This window comes from Erinaceus europaeus, chromosome 23, assembly GCF_950295315.1.
Source record: "Erinaceus europaeus chromosome 23, mEriEur2.1, whole genome shotgun sequence".
Taxonomy (NCBI): domain Eukaryota; kingdom Metazoa; phylum Chordata; class Mammalia; order Eulipotyphla; family Erinaceidae; genus Erinaceus; species Erinaceus europaeus.
This window is the reverse complement of record NC_080184.1, coordinates 14,926,382-14,940,968: the sequence shown is the minus strand read 5'-3', so window position 1 is coordinate 14,940,968 and position 14,587 is coordinate 14,926,382. Positions and strand designations below refer to the sequence as shown.

Below are 14,587 nucleotides of genomic sequence, written 5' to 3'. Positions count from 1 at the left end.
GAGGGTGGGCAGGGCTGTGGGGTCTCTCCTCTCTCAGCACCAGGCACAGCACCCAGGGAGCCCATGGAGGGTGGGCAGGGCTGTGGGGTCTCTCCTCTCTCAGCACCCTGCACAGCACCCAGGGAGCCCATGGAGGGTGGGCAGGGCTGTGGGGTCTCTCCTCTCTCAGCACCCTGCACAGCACCCAGGGAGCCCATGGAGGGTGGGCAGGGCTGTGGGGTCTCTCCTCTCTCAGCACCAAGCACAGCACCCAGGGAGCCCCATGGAGGGTGGGCAGGGCTGTGGGGTCTCTCCTCTCTCAGCACCAGGCACAGCACCCAGGGAGCCCCATGGAGGGTGGGCAGGGCTGTGGGGTCTCTCCTCTCTCAGCACCCTGCACAGCACCCAGGGAGCCCATGGAGGGTGGGCAGGGCTGTGGGGTCTCTCCTCACTCAGCACCCTGCACAGCACCCAGGGAGCCCATGGAGGGTGGGCAGGGCTGTGGGGTGTCTCCTCTCTCAGCACCCTGCACAGCACCCAGGGAGCCCATGGAGGGTGGGCAGGGCTGTGGGGTCTCTCCTCTCTCAGCACCAGGCACAGCACCCAGGGAGCCCATGGAGGGTGGGCAGGGCTGTGGGGTCTCTCCTCTCTCAGCACCCTGCACAGCACCCAGGGAGCCCATGGAGGGTGGGCAGGGCTGTGGGGTCTCTCCTCTCTCAGCACCATGGACAGCACCCAGGGAGCCCATGGAGGGTGGGCAGGGCTGTGGGGTGTCTCCTCTCTCAGCACCATGGACAGCACCCAGGGAGCCCATGGAGGGTGGGCAGGGCTGTGGGGTGTCTCCTCTCTCAGCACCCTGCACAGCACCCAGGGAGCCCATGGAGGGTGGGCAGGGCTGTGGGGTCTCTCCTCTCTCAGCACCAGGCACAGCACCCAGGGAGCCCCATGGAGGGTGGGCAGGGCTGTGGGGTCTCTCCTCACTCAGCACCATGGACAGCACCCAGGGAGCCCATGGAGGGTGGGCAGGGCTGTGGGGTCTCTCCTCTCTCAGCACCCTGCACAGCACCCAGGGAGCCCATGGAGGGTGGGCAGGGCTGTGGGGTCTCTCCTCTCTCAGCACCAGGCACAGCACCCAGGGAGCCCATGGAGGGTGGGCAGGGCTGTGGGGTCTCTCCTCTCTCAGCACCCTGCACAGCACCCAGGGAGCCCATGGAGGGTGGGCAGGGCTGTGGGGTGTCTCCTCTCTCAGCACCCTGCACAGCACCCAGGGAGCCCCATGGAGGGTGGGCAGGGCTGTGGGGTGTCTCCTCTCTCAGCACCATGGACAGCACCCAGGGAGCCCATGGAGGGTGGGCAGGGCTGTGGGGTGTCTCCTCTCTCAGCACCCTGCACAGCACCCAGGGAGCCCATGGAGGGTGGGCAGGGCTGTGGGGTCTCTCCTCTCTCAGCACCAGGCACAGCACCCAGGGAGCCCATGGAGGGTGGGCAGGGCTGTGGGGTGTCTCCTCTCTCAGCACCCTGCACAGCACCCAGGGAGCCCATGGAGGGTGGGCAGGGCTGTGGGGTCTCTCCTCTCTCAGCACCAGGCACAGCACCCAGGGAGCCCATGGAGGGTGGGCAGGGCTGTGGGGTCTCTCCTCTCTCAGCACCCTGCACAGCACCCAGGGAGCCCATGGAGGGTGGGCAGGGCTGTGGGGTCTCTCCTCTCTCAGCACCCTGCACAGCACCCAGGGAGCCCATGGAGGGTGGGCAGGGCTGTGGGGTCTCTCCTCTCTCAGCACCCTGCACAGCACCCAGGGAGCCCATGGAGGGTGGGCAGGGCTGTGGGGTCTCTCCTCTCTCAGCACCAGGCACAGCACCCAGGGAGCCCATGGAGGGTGGGCAGGGCTGTGGGGTCTCTCCTCTCTCAGCACCCTGCACAGCACCCAGGGAGCCCATGGAGGGTGGGCAGGGCTGTGGGGTCTCTCCTCTCTCAGCACCCTGCACAGCACCCAGGGAGCCCATGGAGGGTGGGCAGGGCTGTGGGGTCTCTCCTCTCTCAGCACCATGGACAGCACCCAGGGAGCCCATGGAGGGTGGGCAGGGCTGTGGGGTGTCTCCTCTCTCAGCACCAGGCACAGCACCCAGGGAGCCCATGGAGGGTGGGCAGGGCTGTGGGGTCTCTCCTCTCTCAGCACCCTGCACAGCACCCAGGGAGCCCATGGAGGGTGGGCAGGGCTGTGGGGTCTCTCCTCTCTCAGCACCAGGCACAGCACCCAGGGAGCCCATGGAGGGTGGGCAGGGCTGTGGGTCTCTCCTCTCTCAGCACCATGCACAGCACCCAGGGAGCCCATGGAGGGTGGGCAGGGCTGTGGGGTGTCTCCTCTCTCAGCACCAGGCACAGCACCCAGGGAGCCCATGGAGGGTGGGCAGGGCTGTGGGGTGTCTCCTCTCTCAGCACCAGGCACAGCACCCAGGGAGCCCATGGAGGGTGGGCAGGGCTGTGGGGTCTCTCCTCTCTCAGCACCAGGCACAGCACCCAGGGAGCCCATGGAGGGTGGGCAGGGCTGTGGGGTGTCTCCGCTCTGTGGGGGGCTGTAAATTGGCCAAGAGGGTCTCTGCTCCTCTCTCGTTAAAATGAAATAAAATAAAATAAGTAACAATATTTGTTTAAAAGGCCGGCAAGGTTTCTACACCTTATAAGATCCCCAAGGAATCATGATGTGTGACCCCGCCCCCAGGGGTGGATCCTCACGCCTGATTGGTCTGTTCTTGCCCTACAGGGGCGGGACCTCACAGATGGCTCCACCCTCAGGGGCGGGTCCTGTCTCCAGGGGGTGGAGCCTGAGCCTCAAGTGGGCAGCGGGGGCGTGGCCGCTGGAGTTTGAGTGGCAGTTCCAAAGGTCCCCGGTACCACCCCTCCAGGCGCCCAGAAGCGCCCCCCAGGGCTCCCACTAACCCGCGCCCCCCACATCAGCCACTAGGCCGGTGTCCAATAACGAAGGTGAACCCCAGGACCCTGCGTGACCCTTGTGTTTCTCTGCCGCCTGGCCACATAACGCAGGCACATCCCTGTCCCCACACTCTGAGTGACCCTCCAAAACACCCCAGGAGGGGGACACCCACATACAAAGGCCCTCCAGGGTGGGGCCCCGCATTGGGAGCCCCGTTTCCCCTTCTAGAAAGGGGGTCCCCAGGGAGTCGGGTAGGGGCGCAGCGGGTTAAGCGCACGTGGCGCAAAGCACAAGGACCGGCGTAAGGATCCCGGTTCGAGCCCCCGGCTCCCCACCTGCAGGGGAGTCGCTTCCCAGGCGGTGAAGCAGGTCTGCAGGTGTCTGTCTGTCTCTCCCTCTCTGTCTTCCCCTCCTCTCTCCATTTCTCTCTGTCCTGTCCAACAACAATGACATCAATAACCACAACTATGTTAAACAACAAGGGCAACAAAAGAGAAAATAAATAAATATATTAAAACCAAAAATAGAAAGTGGGTCCCCCCCCCCCGAAACGGCCATTTCTCACTCTAGGTATTTATTAGAAAAATAATCATGGTACAAAAGAACATTTCCTTCTGGTACTTGCCAAGGCTGGGAGTCCTACCCGGGGCCTGGGCTCTGCACTTGGGGTGCACACGCTGCCCCCACGTCCCGGCCAGCCGGGACCGCACCCTGGTCTGGCCCTGAGGGCGGCCCTCTGTCCAGTGTTCCCCGGCCCCTGGGTCTGGAAACCCCAGCGGCCCCTGGCTCCCAGCACCCCACTTCCTAGGCCTGCCTGGCCCCCGAGCTGGGCTCCCTGAGAAATCTGCCCCCGAGCTTCCATTCCAACCGAAAAGGGGGCGTGCTGACCACTGGGATCATCTGCCCGCACAGCCCCTTCCTCCCGGGCGTCTTCACTTCTCGGTTCCTGGTTCAGAACCTCCTGGTCCTGGGGCCCCGCTCTCCCCGAGGTTGGGCGTCTGTGGCGACTCCAAAGTCCTCAGGATCTGAGGGCCTCGGTCTAGTCCCCGGGGGCAGCCGAGGCAGGGGCTGTTTCCCCGACTGCACCGGGCAGGGGGGCGGCTCCTGCCCCTGCGGCCTCGCTGGGGGGGGGTCTCCTCAGCAGGTCATGCGGCGCCTGTGGGCGGCCCCGGGGGGCGGGTTGGGATCCACCTGCGGAGACAGAGACAGGCAGCGGGTCAGGACCCCCTGCAGCCCTCTGCCTCTGCAGCCCCCAGCCCTGCTCGGGATGACGGGGCCCCAGGAGTTGTCCGCGGGGCTCGGCACCTCGGAGTACAGGGGCGGCGGGCGGAAGCGGAACTCCTGGATGTAGGGGAAGAAGGGGCTGCTCTTCAGGCCCCTGGCCGGCTCCAGGGGGGCCCCCTCGGCTCCAGTCACCACCTCGGCGTACTCGGGAGGGGCTGGGGAGAGACGGGGGGGGTGAGGCGGGGGGAGGGTGCCGGGGACACCCCAAGGGCGGCCGCTTACCCTCGGGGGGCTCCGGGGGGCCCCCGGGTCCCCAGCAGTCCAGCACGAGGCCGGCCTGGCTGCCCACGCTGGAGCAGCGGCTGGCGCAGGGGCGCAGGGGCACCGTGCCGATGACCAGGGGCAGCTCCAGCATCAGCTTCGACGTGCCGGGGATGTCCACGCACACCTGCAGGGCCACAGCTGGAGTCTCGCAGCGCCGGGGAAGCTCCCCCGACACCCCGCCCGCCCACCCCCGCGAGTGTCTCACCTTCAGCTCGTAGTCCACGTGCAGCAGGCGGCAGCCGTGGATGGAGGGGCCCACCGGGGGCACCCGCAGGGGCCGGCCCTGCCACAGCCCGCGGTCCCCCGGGGCCACAGGCTCCCCCTCCAGCCTGGCTACCACCTGGTGCTTCTGCCGCCTCGCACCCCGAGCCACGAAGGTCTGAGTCTGCACCACGGCCGCCCGGGGCCTAACCGCTCGGGTGGAGTTGTTGTCAATCTCCGCGAAGACTGGGATCACCTCGCCTGGGGATGCAAGGGGCAGGGGGGGTAGGGGCCCGCTGAGGGGCCGCCCACCCCCACCTGCTCAGGCCTGACCCACCTGTCTAGGCCTGACCCACCTGCCCACCCCCCACCTGCCCAGGCCTGACCCACCTGCCCACCCCCACCTGCTCAGGCCTGACCTACCTGCCCACCCCCACCTGCTCAGACCTGACCCACCTGCCCACCCCCCACCTGCTCAGGCCTGACCCACCTGCCCAGGCCTGACCCACCTGCCCACCCCCACCTGCTCAGGCCTGACCTACCTGCCCACCCCCACCTGCTCAGGCCTGACCTACCTGCCCACCCCCACCTGCTCAGGCCTGACCCACCTGCCCACCCCCACCTGCTCAGACCTGACCCACCTGCCCACCCCCCACCTGCTCAGGCCTGACCCACCTGTCTAGGCCTGACCCACCTGCCCACCCCCACCTGCTCAGGCCTGACCTACCTGCCCACCCCCACCTGCTCAGACCTGACCCACCTGCCCACCCCCACCTGCTCAGGCCTGACCCACCTGCCCACCCCCACCTGCTCAGACCTGACCCACCTGCCCAGGCCTGACCTACCTGCCCACCCCCACCTGCTCAGACCTGACCCACCTGCCCACCCCCACCTGCCCACCCCCACCTGCCCAGGCCTGACCTACCTGCCCACCCCCACCTGCCCCGACCGCCCGGCCCCACCTGGCGTGTACCCCCTGCGATCGATCTTGGCCGACAGGCCCACGAGGCCCCGCGCGCTGTACCAGGACCGCGCCATCTTCTCCCGCGCGCCGGCCTGCGGGGCCTGGGGACAGAGGAGCTGGTCACCCGGGGCCAGGCCGGGGTGGGGGGTCTCGGCCCGGGGTGCGGGACGCGGGACGCGGGGCGCCGGATGCGGGGCGCGGGATGCGGGATGCGGGGCGCTCACCAGCAGGGCGGGCGTGTTGATGTCCACGGGCTCGATGACCGTGAAGGCCGTGCGCAGCGCGCCGGGCGGGCACCCATGGGCGGCGCAGGGTGGCCTTGACGCTGTAGCGCACGCTGCCGTGCCGGCCCTCGAACGACGTCACCAGGCTCCTGGGTGCGGGCCACGCTCAGACCCCGCAGCCCCGGCGCCCGCCCCGGCCCCCGCCGCGCCCCGCCCCGCCCCGCCCCACTCACACCGGCAGCTCGAAGCTGAACGGGAACTCGTGGCGGCCGGCGGGCAGCTGCAGGGTCTCCCCGCGGTCTGCGGGAGAACAGAGCGGGTGCGGCTCAGGGCCGGCCGGGGCGCGCTGTCCTGCACCCGGGGCGCGGGGCCGCCGTACCTGGGGCGAGCACGGAGGTCTCGTGGTCCAGCACGTCGAGGTGCTCGTTGTAGCTCTGCGTGTAGGCGGTGCTGGAGCCCGCGCTGCGGGACTCGGTCCAGTGCACGCGCGCGCGCCCCCGGACGCGCACCCGCAGCGCGCGCACCCGCGTCGGGCCCCCCAGCTCCAGTACCACCCGGCCCAGCAGCATCTCGCCGCCGCAGAACACGGGCCCGGCGCCCCCCGCCTCCCCGGCCAGCCGCACGGCCAGCCGCTTCACCTTGCCGAACAGCATCGCGCCGCGCCGCCGGGGCTCGAACCCGCCACCCCGCGGGGCCCCGGCGCCCGGCGCGCGCAGACGCACTCTCAGCCCGTCCCGCCCCGGACTCCCGCGGCCCGGCCCAAGCGCGGCTTAAATGGGGCCGCGCGGACGAGGCCACGCCCCCGGACGCACACGGGCCAATGAAAAGGGGGGCGGGGCACGACGGGGCCGGCGCGAGCCAGTCCGGGAGCCGCGGGCGGGCAGGCCACGCCCCGAACCGCCTTCGCCAATAGCAGGCGAGGGGCGTGACGACCAGGCCTGTGGACGCGGAGCGGGGCGCCAGTGCGGGGCGTGGCTAGCGAGGCCGAGACTCCGGCCCGCATCCTCCGGGGCTCGGGGAAAGCGCGGCCGGGGGCGGCGGTCACCTGCCGGGGGTTCCTGCCCTGCTGACAGTCGTTAACCAGCGCCACCGGGAACGTGACTGCGGGCAGAGAGAGGGATCGGCAGCCGGGACTGTTTCCCCTCTGGGCGTTAGGGAGTGGAGGGGGGGTGAGACGGGGAGATATCAGGCGGCGGTGCACATGGTTGGCCGCACATACGGTGCACAAGGGCCCGGGTTCGAGTCCCCAGCTCCCACTTGCGGGGGGAATGGTTCGCCAACGGTGAAGCAGGGCTGCAGGTGTCTGTCTCTCTGTCTCCCTGTCTCCTCCTCCTTCTCAGTTTCTGCCTATCTCTATCAAATAAATAAATAAATGAATCCTAAAAAAGGAAATCTATATACAGAATAATAGTCATGTAAGAGTCTCTCCCGCCTGAGGCTCCAAAGCCCCGGGTTCAGTCCCCGGCACCACCAGCAGCCAGAGCTGAGCAGGGCTCTGGGAAAAAAAAAAGAACAGCAAAGAGTATGGAATGGGTAGGATGGGGCTTTGCCTCGGTTTCCCCTCTGGGCCGGGGGAGTTCAAGCGGGTGGGGTCTCCCGAGCGGGTCTAATCTCCCCACTGGGCACACACCCGCCCATCCCTCGGGATCTGCAGGCCGCTGGCGCCCCCTGGTGGAGGCCCGGCGAACTGCTGCCCTCATGCGCCGTGACCCCGGCATACCCCATAGCCAGCACCCCATGACCGGGTGGACAAGAGGACCAGAGTCTGTGGGCAAGGGGGTCAGCCTGGAGGCCAGCGTGGAGGCGGCGGCTTCTGGGATGAAATGGGGGGCACAGAGACCCTCCCCGCCGCAGGAGCCGGCCGCTGAATGTAACCCAGGGTCCCCTTTACATCCGGGCTGTCACAGCTTACATGCAGGGACCGGGGGACCCCGCGGCCCAGCAGGATGACCCCCCCGTTACAGGGGAGACTCGGAAGATCTGGGGGAGACTGGGGGGTCCCGGGGAGACCCTGGCGTCCTGGGGACAGACTTGGGGGTCCAGGGTGTGGCTTCAGGGGTCTGGGGGAGACTGGGGGGCCCAGGGCAGACTCGGGGTTGGGGGAGTGAGAGACTCGGAGTCCCCCCCCAGACATGGGGGCATGGCAGACTCGGGGTCCTGGCGGGGACCCCAGAGTCACGGGGGTCCCGCCCCTGGTGGGTGTCCCTGTCCACCCACTGCCTCATCCAGGCCCCCACCTTGGCAGTGGGGGGCACCCAGTGTGGGGGGTGCTGTCGGGTCCCCACGGCGGGCGGGGGTCGGCAGCCGAGGTGGTCTTCTAAGTGGGAAAAGATTGTCGGGGGAGGTTGACATTGCACATGACTGAGGTGGCACTGAGGTGGCGGTGCCCCCACACACCCCAAGAGGGGGGAATCCAGAGGTGCAGCCCCCTTTTTCGCACAGTGTCTCCAGCTACAGCGGGGCAGCTGGGAGGCTGGGAGGGGCTGTCCCCACGCATCAGCCACCCAGGCGAGAAGCGGACACTTGGGGGTCCCGCACAGGGTGGACACTCACAGGGGCTCTGGGCGTGAGGCCACGGAGGCACCCAGCGCTGGCCCCAGGCCTCGAACCCGGCCCCCCAGAACCCCGTTTGTTGGGTGTCATCTGTCCGGCACCCCATGACCCCAGCCCCCCTTGAGCCTTCGAGGTCTCCTGTTTGAAACCATCCCTCGGAAAGTGGGGTCCCCAAGGCGGCGTGGAGCCCCCGACTCTGCCCAGAACCCCCACCCCAGAGGCCGAGCGCCAGGCCTGAGACGGGCCCCAAGACTGAGCCCAGACCGCAGAGTCCAGTCCCGCTTTATTCTGCACCATGTTCTCCAGCTGTGACCCTCCTGGGGGTGGGGGGTCAGGACCCCCGATCCGATGAGGGGGCAGCGGGGCCCGGGGGGCAGTGAGGTCCACAGGAGGGCCAAGACCCAGAGGTGCGCTGGCCAGGGAGGGGGTGGGGGCATTCAGCCACAGTCCCACGCTGGGGCGCCGGGCACGGGGGCCGAGGGGCGGGGGACCCGGGTCAGGAGGCCCGGCAGCGTGTGCAGGCAGCCGCCCATCTCCTCCAGGCCATCCACCCTGACTGCACCCTGCCCAGGGCCGCCCCCCTCAGTGGCGTCCTTGTCCGAATGCCCTTCCCCACACCCTTCAAACATCTGGGGAGGGGGTTCCCCGGGGTCTTCCCCTCCCATAAATCCCCAGGAGGCAGGGCCCCACGGGGAAACTGAGGCAGGCTCACCATGATGCACGTGAGCAGACACACGGCCTTCCCGCAGGAGCTGCGCGGCACCGAGTCCCCGTAGCCAATGGACAGGAAGGTGATGGACACCAGCCACACGGCGTCCAGGAAGCCCTCCGGGGTTGCCTGCTGCTCCTCAGACCTGGGGTGTGTGTGTCAGGGGTCAGGGTAGTGTCCGAGGTCGGGTGGGGGTGGGGGGCCCGGGGTTGGGTCTGGAGTCCTCAGACTGGGTTGTGGGTCCAGGGTGGGGTCTTGGGTCTGGGGTCCAGGGTTGGATGAAGGGTCCTGCCTGGAGTGGGGTGGGGGTCCAGGCTGTGGGGAGGGCGCCAGGGCAGGGTGGGCGTCTTGGGGGGGCGGGGGAGGGGGGTGTCTCCGCAGTGGGGGCTGGGGTCCCTGGGGCTGGAGCTCCCGTGCCTGGGTGGGGTCGGGGTGGTGCTGGGTGGTGACTCTGGGGTCCCGGAGGAGCCTCCCGGATTGGGTGGGGGCCCCAGGGGGCTGTTGTGGACCCGAGTGGGCGTGGCCCTGGGTGGGCGGGGTCATCGATGAGCGGGGGGCGGAGCCCTGGGTGGGCGAGGCCCGGGTGGGCGGGGTCATCGATGAGCGGTGGGGGGCCTGGATGGGCGGAGTCATTGATGAGGGGGGCGGAGCCCTGGATAGGCGAGGCCCGGATGGGCGGGGTCGTGTGGGCGGGGCCACGGGTGGGCGGTGCCAGGTGGGTGGGGCCCTGGGTGGGCGGGGCCTACCTCGCACACACGCAGGGTCCAGGCGGCGACTGCGCAGGCGCCGAGGCTGCAGGCCAGCAGCGCGGTGGCCGGGCGCGCGCCCACGAGCGCCTTGGAGGCGGAGCGCGCGTCCACGGCGACCCGGCTGAGCGCGCCCAGGGAGCGCGCGGGCGCGGCGCGGAGCAGGTAGACGCGCAGGAACATGGGCGCCGCCAGCAGCGGGGCGCCGGGGCCCGAGGGCGGGGGCCGGGGCGGGGGGTGCACTGCGCACACGGCCAGCTCCAGCCCCAGGCCCAGCAGCCGCCGTCCTGTCGGCGCCACGCGCCAGTCCCGCGCCCCCGACTCCACCAGGAACAGCTGCGGGGACCCCAAAGCCAGTCACGTCGGGTCGGGGGACCCCAGACCGGTCACTCTGGGTCCGGGAGGGCGCCCCAAACCGACTGTCACACCGTTCCGGGGGCCCCGTCTGTTGGGGCGGGCGCCCAGGATCCCCCTGTAGGCCTGCTCTCCAGGGTCCCACTCTGGGGGTCCGCAGAGTCCCCCTATTAGGAGGCAGGTCCCCAAGATTTCCCTACACGGGTCGGGCCCCGGGGGGCCCCAGGATGTCGTCGGGAGCACCCACCTGCACCTCGCGCGCGTGGTACAGCCCCACCAGCGCCAGGAGCACCAGCGTGGACAGGGACACCAGGCCGCGCAGCATCAGCGAGAACAGCGACTTCTGGCTCGGACAGACGCACAGACGGGGTGGGCCGCCTGGAGCCCGCCCAGCTGCTGGGGGACCCCAAGCCCCCGGGGCTCAGAGGCTTCAGGCTCCTGTCACCCCGGAGGGGGGCTCTGGATGCCTCCAGGGGTCCCCCCATTCTGGGGTCCCCTCTCCTGTGCTCCACTCCTTCGCCTCAGCCTTCGGGGGGCCCCTACCCCAGCCATGTCTCCTGTCCCGCCTCCCCAGCTCTGGAGTCCCCACCTGGGCATGGGCCCCCCAGGACAGCTCGGCGTCGGTCACCATGACCACGATGCCGAACACGGCGAAGACCAGGGCGTAGTCGCTGAGCCGCCGCCGCTTCTCAAACAGCTTCCGCCGGTGGGGGGCCCTGGGGGACCCCCGGGAGCCCCCCGCGCCCTCCTCCTCCTCCTCCAGCTCCTCCGCCCCTTGGCGCACGGGCGGGGTGCAACCGGCCTCGGGGTCGGGGTCCTGGGGGTGACGGCAGCGCCTCCCTACGAGGCTGGACATGGAGGATTCCTGTGCTGAGCTGCGGGGACACAGGGGGGACAGAACCCCAACATTTGGGCCCTCCAGAACCTGCTGGGGTCCCGGGACACTCGCAATGATGGGTCCCCAGTCCTGCCCCCTTGTCCCATGTCCCCCCAACCCCAGCCCCTTCTGTCAGCAGATATGGGGTCCCTGCTCTCCCCCCCACCATCCCTTGGAGGAGCGCAATGGTTAGAGCATCAGAATCTCGGGTGTCAAGCCCTGGGTTTGAACCCTGGTGTGGCATGTGCTGCATGGACACTCTCTCTCTCAAAAATACAATAAAGGGGCCGGGTGGTGGCACACCTGGCTGAATGCACATTACAGTGCACAATGACCCAGGTTCAAGCCCCCACTCCCAACCTGCAGGGGAGAAGCTTCATGAGCAGTGGAGCAGGGCTGCAGGTGTCTCTCTGGCTCCCCCTCCCCTCTCTGTTGTTCCCTGTCTCTATCCAATAAATAAAGATGACAAGAACAATTTAAAAAATACAATAAAGCGAAAACAACGCCTTCACAGTTCCTCCTCAGTCCTAACACACCCCAGACAGAGTTCTTGGAAAATGAGGTAGCCACCCAGGAGGCCCTCCCCACTCCAAGGACAGGCCAGGGCTGTGCTGTGTGACAAGAGGTGTCCTGGAGCACGCCGCTATCAGCTGACCCAACAACACAGGGATAAGGGGGCCAGGGGTGGCGCCACATACGCCCCGAGCCTCTGCCCACATGCAGCCCTGGGAGGCGTCAGCAGATTCGAGGTTCCTGCCTGCCCGTACCCCGGGGTGCAGAAGGACAGCTGGGCAGGGAAATGGGGTGCTAGCAGAGGTTGGGGGGTCCAGGTGGACAGTTGGGGCTGCGGAGTCAGGTTCAGGAGGGATGTAGGGGATGGATTGAAGGCTGGGGTTCAGGCCAAAAGACGAGAAGGGGAGTGGCTATCCAAGATCTTCGGAGGCCTGTGACTCAGCGAGGGGGGCCAGGCAAGCGGCCGAGGGTGGGGGCGAGGGCAGGGTCTCCTTGGGTGTGACCAGTGGGTGGGCGGGGGGGGGGGGCTGATCCTTTGCTGGGGACTCAACAGAGACTCACAAAGACCCCCGAGTTCCTCCCCCAAGGGAGGCTCAGAGAGGTGGGGTCAGCGTTGTAGCCTCAAGGAGACGTGTCCAACCCGATCCGGGCAGCCCTGCCTTTGGGGGTTCACAGAACGGGGTGCAGGACCCATGTCCTCCTGCCCTTGGGGACCCCTTTCCAAAGCTGACTGCTCCCAGTGTTTCAGGGGGCAGACACCCTGCTCACTGGCCCTTGGGAATAAAAGTTGAGGTTCAGGAAGGACTGCGCGGCTTTGTCCCCGAAACCCAGGAGGCCCCGACAGGGAGGAGCCAGCTGACCCCCAGTAATGGCCGGTGGTGCCACCCTCCACGAGCAGGGGTCCTGAAGACAGAGCCCCCCAGTGTGCCCACAACCCCAGGGGTGGCCTCTCCCGTGCAGGGAGCCCCTGACATTGGATGCAGCCCCCAGGTTGCCGGTGGGGGGCTCCTCTGGGTCGTACCCCTCCTGCCTGAACGCCCCCCACTCTAGAGGACCCCCATCTGTCTTTGGGGACACACAGGCCTACCCCCCGATGGCCCTGAACCCTTGTCTGGGTGCAGAGTCCTCCCGAGGGTCCCGTGGCCCTGCGCCCCAGTATCGGGGCCCCTCTGCACCCGGATACCTGCGGGCGGACCCTGGGGGCGTGGCCCCGGCGGGCTGGGGGCGCGGCGACGGGCGGAGCCCTGATTGGTCGGAATACGCCCCCGCTCCCTGATTCAAGCCCCCGCCTCCTTGTAAAGAGGCCTCGTGGCGGAGACCCCAGAGCGCCGCCAATTCCTGGGGCCCCCAGCCCAGCCCCTTCCCCCTGGCATGGAGGGTCCCTGCAGGAGTCTACCTTTTACAATACAGCAATACAGGAATCCGGGGTCCCCTAAGCATCTCAAACCCCCCCCCTGCCTCCTCAGTCGCCCAGGTCCCTCGGGGTTGCTCAGCCCCCCACCCCAGCACTCCCCCTCCCCAGGCTCTCACTGGGTGCTGGTCCAGCTGATGTAAATAGCGCACCCCCCACCCCCCAGGAGCTGGCGGGAGACTGGCAGGAGGCAGAGTCCGAGGTGGGGGGTCTCCCTGCATGGTGGCGCGGGACTGTAGAGTCTGTCCACTCTGATGCTTTTCCTTGTCGAAAGAAAGAAAGAAAAGAAAAGGAAAGAAGGACAGACTTGGAGTGTGAAGTCTGGCCCTGGGTTCCAGCCTATTCAGAAAAACCGAGAGGCAGTGCTGTGAATCTCTGGGGGTCCAGCTCCCCCCCAGGTCTCCCAGAGGTCTTCACTGTGGTAGGAGACCTGGGGGGAGGCTGCAGGGTCAGGACCCCTGGCTCAGCACCTCCGGCCTCTCCTGTGTCGGCAGCTGCACTGGGAAGTGGGGCACCCCCGCTATGGCCCTGGGGGTGAACTAGGGCCCCCACCTGGTGCAGCTGAGGGGTGCTCTTAGGGGCATGAGGGAGGGCAGCCTCTGAACACTCCTCACTCGTCTGCTGGAGACCGCACACTCAGCCCCTGAGGCTCACACCCTTGGGGGTTCGCCCACTGTCCCTTCCTGGGTCCCCAGCAGAGCAGAGAAGCGTGGAGGCTGCGGGTCCTCAATAGCGCCCAGGCTCCCTCCTGGGTATTAGGACACCCAGCCTGGAAGATTCTGGGGTCCCTGTGCTTGGGGCCTGGGGTTCACATTAGTCCTCAGTGGGTCTCCCCAACCCTGTTCCGGGACTGGGAGAAAGGGGGGTCCCCAACACACAGCAGGTCTGCAGGTGGGGGTCATCAGCCACAAACACGGGGTGGAGGAGGTGACAATAGGGGTCTCGCTCGTCTCAAGTGCCCACCCGCGCTGGGTAAGAGGTGTCTCCGCATCCCAAATCTTAGGACCTGAAGGCCCCACCACGGGTGTGGAAGGGGAGGGGGAGGGTTTGCGTTACCTGGGGACAAGGATGAGGTGCGGTCTCTCTAGGCCCCCTTTTGAGCATGGAGCCCCAATCTCAGCCTAACAAGGGTGCAGGAGCTGGGTTGCTCCTCCGAAAGCCCCCCACAGGGCGGCTCACCCCCATCAATGGGGGCTCCCCAAAGGAGAGGGAGACACTTAAGACAACTCTGAGTCCTGGGAAACCGCCAGGTAGTGGGGAGTTGGGGTGCCCGGGGCTTCAGGCGGCCAAGATCTCTGCTCCCCGCTAGCAAGCTCCCCCATAAGCCAGACACCCCCCAAAATCAACTTCTCCACGCCTCCTCTGTGGGCCGGGTCCCCACCAGAGAGACGTCTGCGGGACTCTGGGTGTGAAGGTCACACGGGAGGGAAGCCCCCTGCATTGTGCCCTGTGACCTTGGCTCTCCTGGCTGTGTCCACACAACTGGGGGGATCGTCTAGCCCTGGGGGGGGGGGCTGGGCTCCTCACCGTGTCTCCCACATCCCCCCAGACCCCCAACCCACCTCGGGCCTCCGC

At 68.0% G+C, this 14,587-nt stretch overlaps 1 protein-coding gene across 1 annotated transcript; it reads right to left on the bottom strand.

The window, feature by feature from the left end:
* Positions 1-3,465: 3,465 nt before the first annotated feature.
* On the bottom strand, positions 3,466-6,557 carry ARRDC2 (arrestin domain containing 2). Its single transcript, XM_007533179.3, is given in 9 exon segments — positions 3,466-4,103; positions 4,218-4,351; positions 4,419-4,584; positions 4,666-4,922; positions 5,624-5,726; positions 5,850-5,903; positions 5,905-5,998; positions 6,083-6,149; positions 6,229-6,557. Coding segments are annotated over 9 exon segments (1,203 nt in total). The 5' UTR covers positions 6,503-6,557; the 3' UTR covers positions 3,466-4,049.
* Between the last annotated feature and the right edge of the window lie 8,030 nt (positions 6,558-14,587).